Source organism: Choristoneura fumiferana, chromosome 7 (assembly GCF_025370935.1).
Source record: "Choristoneura fumiferana chromosome 7, NRCan_CFum_1, whole genome shotgun sequence".
NCBI lineage: Eukaryota > Metazoa > Arthropoda > Insecta > Lepidoptera > Tortricidae > Choristoneura > Choristoneura fumiferana.
The window spans coordinates 11805206-11824347 of record NC_133478.1 but is presented as its reverse complement, the minus strand read 5'-3'; the positions used below and the strand labels follow the sequence as shown (position 1 = coordinate 11824347).

At 35.6% G+C, this 19142-nt stretch overlaps 1 protein-coding gene across 1 annotated transcript; it reads right to left on the bottom strand.

Moving 5' to 3' along the window:
- Positions 1 to 8059: 8059 nt before the first annotated feature.
- On the bottom strand, positions 8060 to 18543 carry LOC141429929 (galactosylgalactosylxylosylprotein 3-beta-glucuronosyltransferase 3-like). Its single transcript, XM_074090487.1, has 5 exons — positions 18386 to 18543; positions 15717 to 15861; positions 13768 to 13899; positions 10168 to 10389; positions 8060 to 9011 (listed from the first exon to the last, which is right to left on the bottom strand). The coding sequence occupies exons 1-5, from the start codon at positions 18541 to 18543 to the stop codon at positions 8847 to 8849; spliced, it is 822 nt and encodes a 273-aa protein (XP_073946588.1). The 3' UTR covers positions 8060 to 8846.
- Positions 18544 to 19142: the final 599 nt, after the last annotated feature.

Below are 19142 nucleotides of genomic sequence, written 5' to 3'. Positions count from 1 at the left end.
CGTATATTATTTTGTGGCTTTAAAATGTGGGTTAAAATTCAAATAAATTTTCTCAATAATATTTTATGTAAAATTAACGACTAAACCGGTCGATCGTGGCAAGGCAAAAATATAAATACGTAGAACAGTAGATCTTGGGTGCTTGGATCTAATCAAGTCAGCCACCCCTGGACTAAACTGTTTGAACTATTCCTTAACAGACGCAATTACTTACCAACGTTTAATTATGTGATTTTTGCACAAAGTTATCTCCGATTTAGGAGAAAGTAGTCTTTACTCTTCGTACACTTACATAAGAATCAAAGCTATGTAAAAATGTTTTTCGTTAATTAGATCAAAAACAAAATAATCTATGAAGAAAATTTAGTTAAGTTTACTAGGGGTAGGTAACTCGGAAAAAAGGCGGACCATACCCACCTTTCTCCTGTTTCCTATATAGCTATATGTTTTATTTACCTTCTTTACTATATTATTGTATTGTATTGTTTTAATAATTTTATACATATATATTGTAAAGGTTGGTCCTTCACTGTGTATTATTGAGTGCAAATTTATGAATGTCTAAATTTTTATTCGTATAGTGGAGTTCGTTCTATATTTTTGATATTACGAAAATCTATTTTTACTGTTTATTTACTTCCCTTTCTCCATCTTAATATAAACACAGTTTTTAAAAGTCTTTTCGATCATTATATTATGTGTACCTACTTGTAAGTTAGATATTTAAAACCTTGCAAGTGACCTCTGACTCCTGAAAAAGTAAGTTTTAAATTATGTGTTCTTTAACAAAAACTAAAGTATTTCACGTGACCTATCTAAAGGCAGAACCATTGTTTCAGTAATTCGTTCAAACCCAGTGTTATCCCTTACAATGGAACGTTTACCAAGATTGTGCCGTTTTGCCCCAAGGAATTCTGATAAGCGAAACACTCATTAATCCTAATCAGGGATCATTGATTGTCGCCATTGTGCAGCGGTCACATTGAGGCAAGAAAGAATTCACGGAAGAAAGGCTAGAAAGTATTTCACGTAAGAAAGATCGAGTGACAGGCGATGGAAAACTTGAGGATTAATCGTAGTTTGATTGGGCTTCGGAGAAATATGGGTCAGATTTGGAAACATGTAGGTAGATATACTTGAGCGGGCAGTATATATTATATATAAAGGATTGTGGTAGATCAGTTTAGGGTTCCGTACTTCAAAATGAAAAACTGATACACTTTGCTGGCCGTCTGTATGTCTGTCAAGAGCCTTTTTATCCAGAAATTCATGGAGGTATCGAACTGGAATTAACATGAAATACTTAGGTCTGCTCCCTTGAGGCAGTGCAAAATTCAACGTAATCAAAAGATAGGCACAGTTTCTGAAAAGTGTTTCGATAAAAATTGTAGTAAACGAAATCCTATCAAAAACATAAATGTGAAATGAGAGCCAAGTTCAATATTATGACATATGCCTTGGTTGTTGACTTCAACGACAAAAGAATTGAGTTCTAAATATGGGTACCAAGTTATTGGTCAGTCTTGAAATTTATTTATAACATGATAAAATATTTTACAACAACTTAAAATATCATTTCTTCTTACAGCTTAGGATATTATATTGAATTGAAGCCCAGCCCAAGGTCTGACTTGACTAGTTCTCATATACGAATTAAAAAATTAACTTAAAATCCATATAAAGACCGGCTGTCAACAATTTGGATTGCTGATTCTTACATTACAGGCATTACAGGCACTTAAGTAAGTACAGGCAATATAACTAAGTGTTATTTCCTAATCATCATCATCATCATGTCAGCCGAAAGACGTCCAGACTCAGACCGTTTCCCAATAAAATCAATTAATTGAAAAAAAATATGTCAAAATGAGAAAAATGACTAGTTTCACCTAACTACCTATCTGGATGCCAAATTTGAATTTTCTAGGTCATCTGGAACTGGGTTAGAGTATTTTAATATGTAAATAACCGTTTGAGATGTGTTTATGAAATTTGGAGCACATATGTATTTCCCAAGTCTCAAGCGTCATCATCTTCATCATCATAATCAGCCTACACAGTCCACTGCTGGACATAGACCAGTAAAAGTCTCAATATATGAGCCAAATTTGTCATGTCTATGTGAAATAGTTTTCGAATTATGAGGGAGTCAAGTGGCTCCAAATGGTTCGTGTAATAGGTATTACACACGGTGCTGCTCGCCAGTTCTGTTAGCTAACTTGGCTTGACACGCTACCGCGTATCTAAATTTGCCTTAAGAAGAGAAAGCCCCATTCGACTCGTAATGGCTCATTTCATTTAATTAAATTCTAACCTCGCTAGGTAGGTACCTACTGTTCATTTCAGTACCTACTAAATTTGTTCTAGCAACTGGAACGCGGCATTTTACCCACAATCCGGAATCCAGTTTCATAATTTGTTTATGCCCAGGCGGAATCTAGGAAAGGAAATTGTAAATCTGAAGCCGGCAACATGGCTCCAAAACTAGCGCGAACAACTATTTGGGAAAAAATATGACACAATCCAGCGTAACAGCTTTCATTCCAGAAAGTTGTAGCTACGCCAGGCGAGGTAAACGAGGCATTTAGTAATACAAAGCGTTGCTTTTCGCAATTGCAAAAAATAATAAACGTAAGTAATTTGTGAAAATATTATACAAATATATCTATGTGATCACCAGGGGTCGGACAAAAAGTGCCGATGACGTCAAACGTGACGTGATTTCAAATAGTATTTTTGATTTTCATAAACAATTATCACTTATCATTTATCAACCTCTTTATTAAACGATATGAAATTTATTTTATTCACTGAATTCCATTGATTTATTTAGGATTATTTTGTTACTTCATTAATGCTACTTTGTTACTACATGTCACACGGAAGTTTAAATAAAAACATCATCTTGTGTGCAAGATTACGTCATTTTTACGTCATCAGCACTTTTTGTCCGACCCCTGGTGATCACATAGATATATTTGTATGAAATAAACCGTTAATCCCACGGCGTTGATTACCGACTGCATTGTGACTACCCAGCTCAAGCATATTATGATACTAAAAGTTTTAAGGGGGCTCCCATACAGCAAAAGGGGGGCGCAAAAATAAAATTACTTGCCCCCTTGAGTAAAGGAAGGAGGGAGTTGAGGGATATCGCTGTATAGAGTTATTCAAGTGGATTATAATAATATTGTAGGTATATTTTGTTAAAAAAATTGAAAGCAAAGGAATGAAAAGCCACTTAAGTCAATTTTTCTCAAAATAATTTATTAGGTAGCAGAGGCTTCCTGCGACAGGGTTCTACCAATTGTCACATATAAAGTTGTCAATGTATAATTAGAAGTTAGTTTTTCACAATCAAATTTAAGTCACCTATTTACTCACTTTTACTCAGGTACCTATTCGTCGAGTTTTCGCTCTAACTTAACCTCTCAAAATCTCGGGTTTCAGACACGGCTCGTTTCGATAATCTCGGTCCCATCTTGCGGATGCCGCTTGAGAAACTTCAAATTTACCGTAAAATTAATTACCTTCACAATATGCGTAATTTCCACCTCGTTATACTCGTAGGTTCGATAACCTGGGGTTAATGTGTTGCCTTCGGTCTTATCTTATAAACAAATTTTGAAACTACCTTCGAAATGAGAAATGTGATTTCCTGTCTCATGTTCAACTATGAAATACGAACCATTCCTATTTCGTAACCGATATTTTTAGTACCATACCATACCATGCCCTCGGTACCGCTCTGCTTACAGAGCATTACATGAGTGCGTGTGAGCTAACTTTGGGGGTGGCAGACGTGAGCTTGCCTTCGGAATCCAAAAGCTTAATGGTTACTTGACCTGAAATATAAATTTCAGTTTTTTTTTTGTTTTTAATTTATGACGGTGGAAGCAGTCTACACTTCCACTAAACGTAGATAATTAAGTGTTTAATTTTGTAACTAAGGGACCCCATACATCCCTGTATTATTATTATTATTATTTTGTAATTTTTGTAGTTTTTAAGTATTTTATTTGTAATTATTTTATGTTGAAAAAATGACTTTCTGCCAAGTTTCTTGCGGCGCATTCTTCTTGGCAATGATGGTCTTTCCGAAAGCGCAAGTGAAAGTGGTTTAAAAAATGGCGTGTAAAAGTGACCATTGCGGCCTATTTACTGAATAAATGATATGAATTTGATTTGAATTTGAATTTTGAATTTGAAGGGCTATGGAGAGGTTTATGCTCGGGGTTTCTCTGCGGGATAGAATCAGAAATTATGATATCCGCAGTAGAACTAAGGTTACCGACACAGCCCGAAAAATTGCGAAACTGAAGTGTCAGTGGGCGGCTCACATTGCTCGCAGGACTGATGGCCGATGGGGTCAGAAGATTCTCGAATGGCATCCGCGGATCGGGAGACGAGCTGTCGGTAGGCGTCCAACAATATGGAGCGACGACCTGGTTCGGATCGCGGAATTAATTCTAACTGCGTATACCTTTTTTTACCTGACTACAAGGAGAAGTAATGTTTTTGGAAAGAGGGATCAATTACGACACTTGTGGTAGGCAACCTTAACTTCTTAGTTATTTTCAAATCAGTTCGAACTCTACTACCGTCTACTAGCTTCGAAAGAGACGAAACAATCTCAATTGGAAGCTGTGATTACTAACTAAAAATATCCTTTGAGTGACTTTGCGCTTCCTCATGAGGACCATCGTTAGCGCCCACGTCTCAGATCCGTATGTCATCACTGGCAACACACACGCGCGTTGGTCGCGTTGGATGCGGAAAGCACAAGACCGTTCTGAGTGGAGAGCCTTGGGGGAGGCCTATATCCAGCAGTGGACGTCTTTCGGCTGAGATGATGATGATGAGTTAGAATTAATGTTTATTCACAAAGTCAAACTTACAGATACAGTCAAACAAAAATAATAACTTATTGAATCAGGCATTTCTTTGCGAAGGTTCATATCAATGAACTAAAAGAATTTATTTGCTCACCCGCGACCTTAATATGATAGCTAGCTTATGCAAGATATGCGTGTTCATGCAGTTCCTCCACAAGAACACACAAAACTCACACCAACTTGTCTATCACCACCACCACTCTATAATGCGCGTTTCGAACTCAACCAGAGCTCATCTTCAGAGCAACACAACCGTACACCATGGTACCAGATGTTAGATGATGATGATGTGTCTAACATCTGGTAGCATAAAAGTAGGTGCCTCCCAAACGGGAGGAGGCATATCACAGGTTGAAAAAAAGAAACTTTGTCTAGAAAATAATTTACCAATGATGCAGGTAAACTAGGTAAGTACCCTTTTATTCCAATCGTAAAAGAAAGTAGGTGTAAATGACTATAAGGTAAGTACATAATAATCCTTTCGAAAATAACGCTGTAAATTCAAAAATCTACTTTTGCGGAAGAGTTTTTACAAGCTTACTCAAAGTTATTATTTTTTTCTTAATTATTATAGCTTCACGCTCTTGGCGCATTTAGCCAAACGGGGAAACGGAATTAGATATGGGAAATGCGTAAGGATCGGAATTTAGAAAAATGGGTTGAAAAAGATAGGAAGGGTCAAAGAAATAAATAATAATACTTATAGTTTTATATTTTTATGAGATATAAATGTATTATAGAGCTTTAAACATGTATAAGGAATTATCATTCATTAAAAGGAGGGAAAGAACAGATAAAGTTATTCTTATAATATTCGTAGTGTGTAGGTACTACCTACCTACACAATACGAATACGGTACTACCTATTTATAAAATTGTAAATACTTTTTTTATTATTGTGAGAGAGGGACAAACACGCAAGCGGTTTGTTGTGCGTTGTACAATCAAGAATTTATTATGAATGCTTACTGACTACCTCTAGCGTACCATTACATGCTATTACCAAGATAGGTTAGACACTATCTTCCGGCGCCATCTAACGCCAAAACAAAAAATCAAATGTACGCGGAGAACCTCGGAGAACTACCTACCTAAAAACAAACTTTGTTCTCTGAAATTTCGCTAGGGGCGCTAGCGCTGGTGTGTAATACCGGGTGTGGCCTGTAATACGAGCAAATAATTTAAACATAGATCGTACTCATCAAACTGAAAAACATTAGTTCAGCGACTTTTAAAAATAATGGAGTCTTAAAATTTACCTTTTTTCATACAAATAAATACTGCAATCAATGTATGCCATCCTAGAATACAACTAACGTCGCTGACTTCACGCTACAATCATCAACCATTTTGTTTTACATTGCTTCTTCGAATAAACTTTAGTGTAATAAAATTAAAAAAACTAATTATTTTTAAAAGTCGCTGAACTAATGTTGTTCATTGTCAAAATAGTATGATCTATGTTTTAATTATTTGCTAATATTAACGGCCACACCCGATATAATAATAATGAACAACACAGCTGGCTAAGACCAGTTTCTCGAAGCATATAATTAGTCTGATATTAGTATTTTGTTTCATTTTCTTATTCAATTTACGAGACGAAATACTAATTTTATTAGACTTGTACTCGTATAGTTTGCGAAACAGGGCCAATTCATTTTAGTATAAGGTGGCCAGTTAATGAAGGTTGGCTAGTAATTGACACCGTATACTAAAAATTAACTCTGTTTATAGGTGACTAGAATTCATTTTTAGTATGTAGGTTCTGAAGTTCTGAACGGTGGCCAGTAATTGACGGACGATTTAAACTACCTAATTATTAGTTCCTTTTTCATCCGTCTCCTGCTTTACGAGTGCCCTCTAAGGCCCTGTTTCTCAAACTATACAAGTTATTCATAGCATAGACAGCAATATTTCTGTATTCTCGAAACCGTTACTTTTCACACTTTCCTATTTTTTCTTTAAAATAATGAAGAATGAATTGCAGTATCACCGACGTTATAGGTCTTTAACAAAAAGTTTTTCTAAAAAGAATGTGAATTTTTCAAGGCTAATAAATAATAGCTACTAATGCTACACTAGCATTTCTAAACACTCCAAAATATTATAAAATATAAGTAATTATAGTCAAACAATTAAAAAGAGAATCACACACAAATGTGTGTAAGTATAGTTCGTACTGAAATATGGAACAAAAAGTATGCTTTTCCAGCATCCCGAAAATATGAAGTATGTATTGAATCTATTTATGTAAACTCTTATTGTACAAAATAAGTAACAAACACAATTGATAGACTTTGAGATATTGAAGTATTTTGATAAACATATTTATAAATACTGGGCTTCCGTGGCTCTATGTTATTAAATCTTAAACACTTACATAGAAGTACTACACATTTCTTAATGGCAATACAATAGCTAGATGGTACAAAATATTGAGCAGTGTTTGAGTATTTATTCAAAATATTGCCAATTATTGTTTAATGAATTTTGTTTATTAATTAAGCGTTTTATATGTGGCAATGAAGCACTTATACGTCAACCGTCATTAGCTTGATCCGCAGTACAATCTTCTCACAATAAATGGCCTAGTGACTTCTTTGATAAATGCATCTTTGGCTTAGTGAGACAAAGTTGTACTGGGGATCGAACTTACGGCGGTTCATCAATAAATACGTAGCAGCAACTAATGTTTTGGCATATTCTATAATAAAAAAAGTGTCTCAGTGTCTTTAACTTGTTATTCCTATAATACCTAGTGCAGCATTACTTATTCTTCCAAGAGCTCATAAGGTGCTCGTGAACCCTAAGTAAGCTGACTGAAATTAAAAACGTAGAATTTTGCAGTAAACATAATTTAATTTATTAAAACTAAGAGCCGCACTTTGTAAAAAAGAAAAATCACACAAATTCCAATAAAAAAAATTACCAAAACAAGAGTTAGACAATTTTTAAGAGCAGACGTTGTGAGACAGAGCAGTTAGTCAATTACGTAAAAAATTATAATTTGCAAGGTTGTGAAAAATTAGTTAATCAGCCGCATGCCAAATAAAACCTAATAAAAATGTAGAAAGCGCTTATGGCAAGCCTTTTTTTGAATTTTGAAAAAAAAACATGTCCCAACACCTATACAATATTAAGAGCTAAGGAAATCCCTGATATGATGGACCTGGTTAGTTGTACGCTAGCACTAATGCCTACATGCTATTCATCGGGAATCTAGCCTACAACCTATGGGAACAAAAATCTATAATAGCGATTGTCTTTCGCATACGGTACTAGCATAACATTTAAAAGGGTGTGATTAGGTTATTCTAATATTATTTGACCGGTTTCACTACGTAACGGAGTCCTCTTCTGAACCTCCACACCGACGGAGCCCACGAAGCAGTAGACGTCACACGCACATATCTCCCGTGATTAAACGTGTGGATAAATACCACAAGACGACACCCATCACGAGTAGGTGGTAGATCAGGATGAGAGTAGGGGTATAGGTAGGAGCGATGAAAAATCGGCAGTATTGGAGATATCGTTAAAACGCCCCAAATCAGAAACCAAATGTGTAATACAAAAGAGTTAACTGCCAGCACACAACCGGCCAGTAAAAACGCTTGGAAAATGAACGAAAAGTTTGCAACACTAAACGTTCATGCAGCGATGTAATGCTGCACTAGGTACTAAATGTGTCACTTTCACATTTCATACCTAAAAAGACGTGTTAGATGACTATCAAAAGAATATCATTGTGGTAGACACCATTCATGATTTTATTCTTAAAAATACAAATATCTTTCAATGCGGTAGTAGGCTTCAATATAAAAACCGAGCACAGCTCATTATCTAAGTGTCCCATTTTTAAATACCTTTCTTTCCTTACATTTATGGTTTTTCAAGAGCCAAGCGCCGACGCTTCGTAAAATATGACCAATAGAAAGCCTTAGAGAATCACACCTCGATATCGGCATCATTTATTGGTGGATGTCTTAGTATATTGATGTCAAGTCGAGTCATATTCTGTGTGCGTGTGTGCCATACGTACACTTTGGTACAGTTGTCTGCTAGCGGCTCGAGATCTTTTACAGTCACGAAGTACTTCAGTATCTCGCTCTCCTGAAATTTAAAAAGAAATTGTGTGAGATGGTTAATTGTAGCGGTCACAAAGAATAATTTAAAAAGGAACCACTGAATTATAGCCCCGAAAACAATTTAATTTTTATAATTGCACTAACACATGTAAATACTTGACTTGATGTTAAAAATGCCAAAATCGCTATAGGTGTGCTTTAAAAATTCAAGGGTTGCCTCCGATTTCTCTAAGATCTCATTATCAGATCCTAACTTGGTGTCAATGGACCACCTCGGAAGTATGTCCTTTAGAACTAAGAAGAATTTTGAAATTCGGCCCACAATTGGCGGAGTTATCGCGTAACCTCCTCCTTTTTTGAAGTCGGTTAAAAAACTAAAGCACGGGCGAGCAATTGGCGATTCCTCGAAATCCTCGGCGCACACACACACACACACACACACACACACACACACAAACATCACGCCTGTATTCCTAAATGGGGTAGGCAGAGCACACGTAACGTTACCGCTTCAGTGCCACTTTTAGCAATTTAAGGTTGGTTTCACTAACACTTAATAATTGCACTTTGTTTCGTATCTCACTATCGTGAGACTAGACTAACTGGAATCTAAGTTTTTCAAACAAAACCACTCGTAGTTATGATCACTATTTATCTCTGCACTGAATTATTATTTTGAAAATATAACATTTACACTGGTTTATTACAAATATTTACACTATTATAACATGGAATTTTGAAAGAATGATACTTAAAAACGATTTATTTAAATAAAATTAAATTACAGAGATTTAATAAGATTTCTTTGGCGACAGGGCCATCTAAGTCTTTTTCTTCTTCATTATTCATGAACTATATCAAAATTATATAAAATCCCTACATTATTAGGATTAAGCAGCAAAATCTAAGGCAGAAAGGGAAATTTGATACACTACACAGATTTTACTATAACGGAGATTTTTTTTACTTTTATTTAATCATTTTGTGATACTTAGACAATATCATTCACTCATTCAGTCCATTCGTGCCAGGCCCGATCTTGTGAATCGTGCTTTACACTTTTTTTATACTAACTAACAACTCTTGTTTTGCTTTAGTCGATCTCTGCGCTCCAATAACCATAATTATTTAATTGTCTCATAAAATTTGTTAAAAAGAGACTTGAAACAGTTGAAACTCACCAGGAACCCAGCCTCAATTTTCCAAGAAAATTTTGCTTCCGGATAGTCCAAGAACAGAGAAGCGTTGATGGCGAAGCCAGCCATGTCAAGGGCGAAGGGCCTGTAGGGTTTCCATAGAGCACTGAACCCTGAGACCTTCCCATCGGTGACCAAGGGTCTTTCCACCCGCATGCCGCCAACTATGCCCACCGGCCATACGCCAACTCTCTTCACCTTTCTTATCTGAAATTTGAATTTAGAACATTTGACGATTTGTTTTTTTTTACATCAGCCAGGAGGATGAGAATAAATATAAAGTAAATATGCCTACTATACAACAAATATTTATTTTAAAACAAGGCTGGCAACGACCTCGAAAAAATTAATGTTTTTTAAACATTTTTTTTCACTTCTCATGCTCTTAAAATGTTACTTTAGTCTCAGCATAGGACTAAAGCTCCTCGTTAATCTCTAGAGATTAAAGTTTTTTTTTTATTTACGTTGGAAACCCCTTAACAGCCAATCACAGTGTTTGTGAATGGAGATGATTTTTAGGGCGTGGAAATAACCTCAAAATGTGCAAAAATGGTTTTAACAAACAAAATTATTTTGAAAACAGGAGATAAGTAAGTGCTTAAAAATGTTTCAAACCGTTAAAGCACGAGAAATCCGTTTCTTAAATATCCGTTGGGTTTGGAAAATCTCTTTGCTGAGATACTCATGTACCATCAGCCAAATATGTGGTCTACCACCCTAAAGTTGATAATCGTTTGCATGTCACAAAACTATAATGCCAGTAGACGTGTCTGACAACTTTAAAGTTCGACTTTAGCGACATATTCATTTGATAGGAACTTGTTTAAAAATTGATAGACCACTTATTTGGCTGATGGTACCAAAACGTCCATATTTTATAACATCTACTTCCAAAAAATTACATTTGTTTCCTAGAAAACAGACTTACAAACTTTCGCATTTATAATATTAGTGGGATAGGAAACGTAGGTATCATCTCAGATTTGGACATCTTAAGAAACGGATCTTCTAGAACTGGGTTATTTATTACTGAAAACGTCTCTACTAGAATTTGGATGCTATGGGAAACGTCCGTTTTCTAAGATATCCAAATCTTCTCAGAAACGGATATTCTATGATATTGTAGAAAATGGAACTTGTAGGATTTTGATGTTTTAAGAAACGAATCTCTCATGCCTAATAATTCAAACCACTCAATAGAATTATGATTATGTTTTCCGTTATTTGTTTCGAGAATGTTTGAAATTATTTAAGATTTGTTTACGTTTGGAACAAAACACAACAAGAATGTAATGTTTCATAAACAAGATACTATGTAAGTGGTAAAGTAAACACAGTAAGTGAAATGCTTGACTTTCTCTCGTTGTATGATATCGTTAATCTAAGTATATCTACATACTCGTATAATAAAGCTGAAGACGGTCGAATCGAAAGTCTGTACATGGAAGATATCGAAAAAAAGTTGGCTTGGGATACCTAGAATCGACAACAAAACACGTTCCAACAGTTTTTAGAATTTTTGTCTGTTTAACTGTTTATCTGTTTATTTGACCGCGCATTACGTGAAAACGGCTGAACGGATTTTGATGCAAACTTTACTAATCTGTCGAGAAAATCTCTGGCCAGGTTATAGGCTATAAAAATTCAACCCCTAAAAGGGGCCCCTACACTTGATTGTTGTAGCCACTACACTCGATTTCGTTAAAATGCACCCGAATCGTATGGATCTGCTTAGAAAATAAGTGCACACTTTTTTCACGACTATCGAGTACCTACCCTGCTAAACTAACAGATGGCGCTGAAATTGATAGGTATGTTGTGATATTGAGGAAGGATTTTGCCAAATTAAGTTTTGAAGAGGGGATACGGATATCAACAAATAATTGAATAATTGATTTAATAATACAACAAAATTAAACGACAATAAATTAATTGCCTTGGAAAGAAGTTGCTTAAATATTTAACTGACAGATAAGATCAGAAACTCCGACATCTATCTATACATATAATATGTAGAAAGTCGGTCCTGTAGGTACATTGGAAATAATTAAGATTAAGAAAAACTGTTACTGGGGCCTATATAAGTATTAGCGCAATAGAACCCAAAACAACGATTTTTAGAATTATTGTCCGTTTGTCTGCTGTTTTTTTTATCTCAGAAACCACAACGTAGAAGGATGCGGTTTTCACTGATGTATTGTCCTTACCTTGGATTACCATTTAGTGTTTATTTCATTCGAATCGGTTCTCAAATAAAAAAAATATGTTAATTTAAAGCATTTTGTAGAACACTTTTCGAAGTATCGTTGTTGATTTCGCGAAAACTTCGGTTATCTATTAAAGTTCAGATTAATTTATAGTATGTAAAATGATTTCAGGAATATAAAACTCGATAAATGGATAGTTCACAGAAATTATTTTCCAACATAAGATGAGCTGACAACAATATTATTTTTCTCAAAAATGTCCGTAAAAGTTGACATTATTCTTTACATATCAGAAGGTGAAGTGCATAGTTTATGGTCAGCGAAAAATTAAAAAGTTACAAAGATTGCAGGCGCGCTAGCTCGACAATAATGAATTAGCGCGCCTGCAATCAGTCACATTTATTTTAAGTTAATAAGGCCATGGAAATGTTGGCACAAGTCGTATACAGCCAAGTCTAATGGCTGATATCAGATATTATTTTGTTGGAACTCCGGACTTTTTCTATTGGATCTGAAATAGCTTGTGGTGTTTTCGATGGAAAAATTCACCTGCAGTTTATTTTTAATGAAAAAAGGCGGGAAAGTATAAGAAAAATATTGGAATTAAATTAAATTTTATAATATATTTTGAGAAAAAGTTTATTCTATTTCAGAATTATTCACCATTTTTAAAAAAAACTTTATATTAGTCTCGGCTGGAATAGCAATTGCTGGCCTGTGTCCGTCCAGGCCATCCAGCACAGTCTCTTTTGGAATAACCTGAACTACTTCTTCGGCCACGACGCTCGCGTTATGTTTGACCGCACTGACAACTCAACACACGACAGCCACTTTACGGACGTCCCACAGATCGCCGAATTCTGGGCCTACCTTCTATGTACGCTGGTGCCAAGAGTGGAGTCTCCTGTCCGTTAAAAAGTGATCATTTTGATGACAGGTATTTTTGTAAGCTGCTAGGCAGTCAAAACAATAACTGAATGAAAGAAATCTAAGTTCACGTGGACGTAGTCGCGGGCACAGCTAGTATTTATATAAGAATTGCTCGTTTAAAGGTATTAAACTAGATAGATAGATAGAATCAGTTGTAGTAGTTGTTGAAAAAACATTCAACAATGGAGAAAAGTTTTCGTATAGTCTAGCTTCTTCTGATAATTTCTGAATCGAAACATTGGCCTAAAATGTCTTGTTTTTTTTCTGAACCAGGCTATTATCATACTTGCGGGATTTTTCTTGCAAGTCTGAGGCATAATACTGACTAATTGTTAGGTTTTGGATTGAAACCGTACAATCCACAACTTACTTGGTCAGTATTATGCCCCAGACTTGCAAGTGGTTTTGGAGGTCTAAACTGGGATTTAAAACGACTATTTTGATTCACCTCTTCAAAAACTTTTAAAGAATAGGTGTTGTCATCATCCATAAAGTAAACAACTCCGGGCGCTCCCTCCGGTGTCTTCAGATATTTTCGGAGCCAATCAAGTGCCAAGTTTCTCTGTTCAACGCCTTTTCCCTACAAATATACGAATAATTTAAAACAATATTGAACACGAACGGGATTGTGGAAGAAGACAAACATAATAAGCATTTGTTTGTTATTAGTTCAAAACAAAATAACGTTTCGCACTTTTTATATACATAAACTGACACGTTGATGGCTACGCGACCTCTAGCTTCGCTCGGGCTAGAACTCGTTAATAAGCCCAGAAAATAAGACCAAGCTTGATCGATTTGTCATCCCCGAAATCCCCTACATACCAAATTTCATCGATATCGTTGGCCTAACCTAAATTTTATCGCTTTCCTTGACTGTATGTGCTAAGGTACAGTCAAGTACCTACAAAAGATTCGACACGGCCAAAGTTACATACATACATTACGTGTACCGATATATTTTTTCATCTGTGGTAACAATCTTCTTTATTTTTAATTTGCCGCCATTTCATTCTGCCAGCACTATTCGCTCACCCAACTCTATGTGAATCCATACTATACTATACTATATTTATACTATACTATATACTATACTATACTATACTATACTATACTATATCCGAAGGTTTTTTTAAGAGCTCACGGAGTGTACTTAAGTCTAAATTTTATTATTAATACAGTTAAACAATAAGCGGCCAAGTGCGAGTCGGACTCGCCCATGAAGGGTTCCGGATCAGCAAGTAACATAATATAAAAGTTCTTTGTTGATTGAATTAAAGGTAAATTGCGGTTTACGATTTATGACGTATTAAAAAAAACTAATTACTAGATCTCGTTCAAACCAATTTTCGGTGGAAGTTTGCATGGTAATGTAAGTACATCATTATATTTTTTTTAGTTTTATCATTCTCTTATTTTAGAAGTTACAGGGGGGGGCACACAATTACCACTTTGGAAGTGTCTCTCGCGCAAACGATTCAGTTTAGAAAAAAAGAAACCTCAATATCATTTTTAACGAATTATCCATAGATATCCCACATGTATGGGTTTGATGAAAAAAAAAATGTTGAGTTTCAGTTCTAAGTATGGGGTACCCCCAAAATTTATTGTTTTTTATCTATTTTTGTGTAAAAATCTTAATGCGGTTCACAGAATACATTAGTTTCGGAAAAAAGTGGCTGTGACATACGGACGGACAGATAGACAGACAGACATGACGAAACCATAAGGGTTCCGTTTTTTGTCATTTGGCTACGGAACCCTAAAAACCAACATTTTTAAAATAAGGGCCTAATTACATTATGTTAAGCGATTTAATTTAAAAGTCATAACTTCATAAGTAATTATAATTCATCAGACAAAAAAATTGTCAAAACGTTCGTTAATCAATCATAAAAAAGCCAACATACACAATACAAACTGATGTTGTTGTACCTGAGCAACTTGACTATACACTATACAAGGGTCATTCTTGAGTACTTATTGAATTCCTTATGTGATTCCCTTGGCGTATTTTGTATTTTTACAACTTTCAACCTATTTACTATGAAATATGAAATTGTATTTAATTATAAGCAGATTTATCGAATAGGGATCAATTTTGGCCAGTTTGGTATAGAAATATACCACTTTGAGTTTTCATTGCCAGGGGAATGAGAAAAAATGACAGGGGAATAAGAAATACTTACGCCAAGGGAATCATAAAAAATTAGCAATGCATGAAAAATAAAAGGTACCTAGTAAGTGAACAATATTTCCACTGTTGTTATTTCATCTCCTCGCAATCGAAGCGCAAAGCAGAGTGTAAAACTTTAGCATTAAACCCATTTTCCCCTCGACGTGACGTGACCTTCTAAATAGTTTTTTTTTTACCGTCAACATTACGTTACTACGTACTTTAATTTCCTTTGTTTTTACATTGAGATGGGTATATTTAAGAGTTGACTCCTTCAGCAAATTCTCAACGAGCTTGGTTTTGTTTTCGGAGTCCTCAATGACTATCCAGTGGAATTTCTTCACTAGCATCAGAGTCTGTGATAACCTGTGTGGGAAAAAAATAATGTAGAACCTGCAAAATCAATACATTGCAGTAAGCAAGTTGTAATAATTAATTAAAGAAAACTAAAATGCCAAATGTAAAGGGTGTGAGGGTGGCTGTGAGGTTTCCACACGAGATGACGTTGCCGGCTAGCTCTCAGGGTGTAGGTTCAACAGAGGCGCAGTTTGACGAGCACAAGGGAATGAAAATTTGAAATAAAATGAGCAAAGAAATAATAAAAATAAAAACAATTAAAAAGAATGAAGATTTGGCGCCACCTACTTTTAATGAACCTAAAGCAGGAAAAGGTAATTGTACAAAGAGATAAATTAAAATATTGTTACACTCAAGACTCGGATGGGTAAATATTCAGCGTGTTTGCGGCGATTTTTTTTCGTCATTACCGTTTCGGCAATTACATTTAATTTTATCACACTTGCTCGTAAACAGTGTCGTAACATGCAGGCTACCTTAGTTGCAACCCCCCAAATAAAACCCTCGACCTTAATGTGCTTGTCATGAAACCCGTGGTCGGTAAATGAGTCATTGCGCGTACACATTGTCTTGCCATGAAGCCCAAGGTCGGTAAATGAGTCCGTGCCCGTACTGATGGTGCTGCGCGCGCTGCTGCAGGACTACATGGACCACATGCACACGCACGTTGCGGCGCATGCCGAGAGAGGTTGAGGGCGACGCTATCAAGAGCACAGCCTAAGGTATCGCCAATATTTGGAACAATTATATTTTTTATTTTACAAATAAAAATTTTTACTTGCAAATGTGATGAAAAACATTGTATGTCGCACGGGCGGTACTAGAATTACGAACATCGACTCATTAAAGCCCTCAGTCTTCGACTTCGGCTTCTAATAGACTCTAGTTCGTAATTCCTTATTTACCGCCCTTAAGACACATTGTACTAAAATGAGCCAATCGCAAGAAAACGTCCAACGGATCTCACGATACTAACGCCATCTAGCGATATTTCGCCTCCGTGAAAACCCACATGAACGAGGGTAGACTTAAAAGTTCGATTTTTTTCGGTTGAATACCTCGTTATTTGTTTGGTTCATTACGAAATTCATGGAGAGAAACAACAGATATATTATTCAGCCGATTTGAACCATCCACAATGCCTGCTATTCTAGGTATATAGGTATGTATATTATATTTCATGAACAATCTAGGAACGTCAAGAAAATTTTCAGGCCAAGGGACATTCCTCTTCAAATAAAAAGTTTTTTAAGCAGTACGAATAGAAAATGTTACTTATGCACCGTGCTTTTACTTAAACCGTGCATTAGGGTGGAGCGTTTATACAGCGTATATTTTTGATACTACCTCAAACTGTAACCAGACGAAGATCTAAGTGCTGTGAACCGATATCAAAACAAATTGTTAATTTAGAATTAACTACCAGTGTAATTAATTTTTGAAATATTTTGGAGCAGCAATGTAATGCGTACAATAATTTGATACGAGAGAGAAGCGTTCTGTGACAGCTGTCACGTCAACAAGTGCGACGTTTTGAATAAAAGCAAAGTAGTGATACATTGCGTGCTAATTAATTTTGTAAGTAAAATAATAAGTATTTTTTTTTACTAAAACATAATAAAATGTGATTATTAGGGCCTTCACTAACTGCCCTTAAAGTTTGAGGTAGAATCAAAAATACACGCTGTATAGGTATGGAGAAAAAGTTGTTTTATCAGTCTCGAATACCTCTAAAAATTTGCATTATGAACTAGTTTCTTACATAAATATGTTTATATTATTTTTTCGACATAGGTATATCTTAGCCATCTCTTACCTCAAAGATTTGATTTTTGAATGAAAATTTCGTAATTTCGCAAAAAATAAATAAATTTGATTTACGCTGAAAAGTGACGGGACATCTTGAATCAGAAATTGTATAATTCATACAGTTTCGTGTTACAAGTCACATAAAATTTTGGTACATTTGACGGTACGGTTGACGACCGGATGGCCAAGTGGTTAGAGAACCTGACTACGAAGCTTGAGATCCCGGGTTCGATTCCCGGCCGGGGCAGATATTTGTATGAATAATACTAATATTTGTTCTCGGGTGATGGATGTTTAATATGGGTTTAAGTGTGTATTTATCTGTATAAGTATGTTTATCCGTTGCTTAGTTTGGGACTAGGTTCAATTGGTGTCAAGTGTCCTATAATATTTATTTATATTTATTTATTTAGTGCGTTACAAAAGCGTTTTACTTAAAATAATAGTTTTATTTCTAATAAGATGATAACATACTTTGAAGTAAAAACACTATATTTTACGGAATTAAACTGCAACTATTTTTTCAAATCTTTGACAGTACCTAGAGTTGAGTAGAGGGCTCACAGAAAGTTAAAATATTTATATTTTTTTCATAAACTTTTAAACAAATCGCAACTTTTCAGCATTCAAAATCCAAAAAAAAAATTGCTCTACCCTAATGCGAGACGAGATGCTAACACGAGATGTAAAGGTAATTATAATCAGTGAACACATAGGTAAGTACCTTGTTAGATCAGCCTTCTGGGCCAACCTCGCATACGTAGGAGTTATCCCATATATCGTAGGCACCACTTTCTGGTGATACTGAATCGCTGGTTTACTATTAAACAATAATAATACTACGAAAGCCAACAACCCGAGCGCTAAGCTGATAAAATACATTTTACTATCACAAAACACAGCCAATGCACCGCCACGGCCGCGCTCGTCGGCTTTTTACGTCAACTAAAGTTTGGTCGCGGAGTACGAAGAATTTCGTACAATGACCTTTCACTATGTGTATGTATGTATGTAAACTCTTCATAGTACACAAGAAGAGAAACAAAACACAATTGACAAACTTTGAGATACTTGTAGAAAGGCGGAATTATCCCCCTATGCCTTACTTACCCCTTTCCCCTTATGTGACTCACCCCTTGTGTGTCTCTATTGCTCGCGCGTAAATATTTGCCGTCGCGCTCGCACAGACGAATTTTTATGAATGCGACGTCAAATATTCACGCGCGAGTGACAGAGACAAGTAGTGGAAAATATAAAAAAAAGTTTTTTTTAAAAAAAACCTCAAACCGCACCTCTTGAGCTTTTCATGTGCGAAATTACATTTGAAATTTACCACGAGCTTTACGGTGAAGTAAAACATCGTGAGGAAACCTGCGCACACCTGTGAAGTAATTCAATGGTACCTATGTGTGAAGTTCCCAATCTGCACTGGGCCCGCGTGGGAACTACGGCCCAAGCCCTCTTATTCTGAGAGGAGGCCT

What these genes read in the sequence shown, in the direction of transcription:
- LOC141429929 (XM_074090487.1), bottom strand. Translation starts at nt 18,543, where the DNA reads ATGTATTTTATCAGCTTAGCGCTCGGGTTGTTGGCTTTCGTAGTATTA. An exon ending in CAGAAGGCTGATCTAACAAG is followed by an intron (nt 15,862 to 18,385) that starts GTACTTACCTAT and finishes TTTCCCACACAG; the next exon opens with GTTATCACAGACTCTGATGC. An exon ending in CTTTAAAAGTTTTTGAAGAG is followed by an intron (nt 10,390 to 13,767) that starts GTGAATCAAAAT and finishes TTCAAATTTCAG; the next exon opens with ATAAGAAAGGTGAAGAGAGT.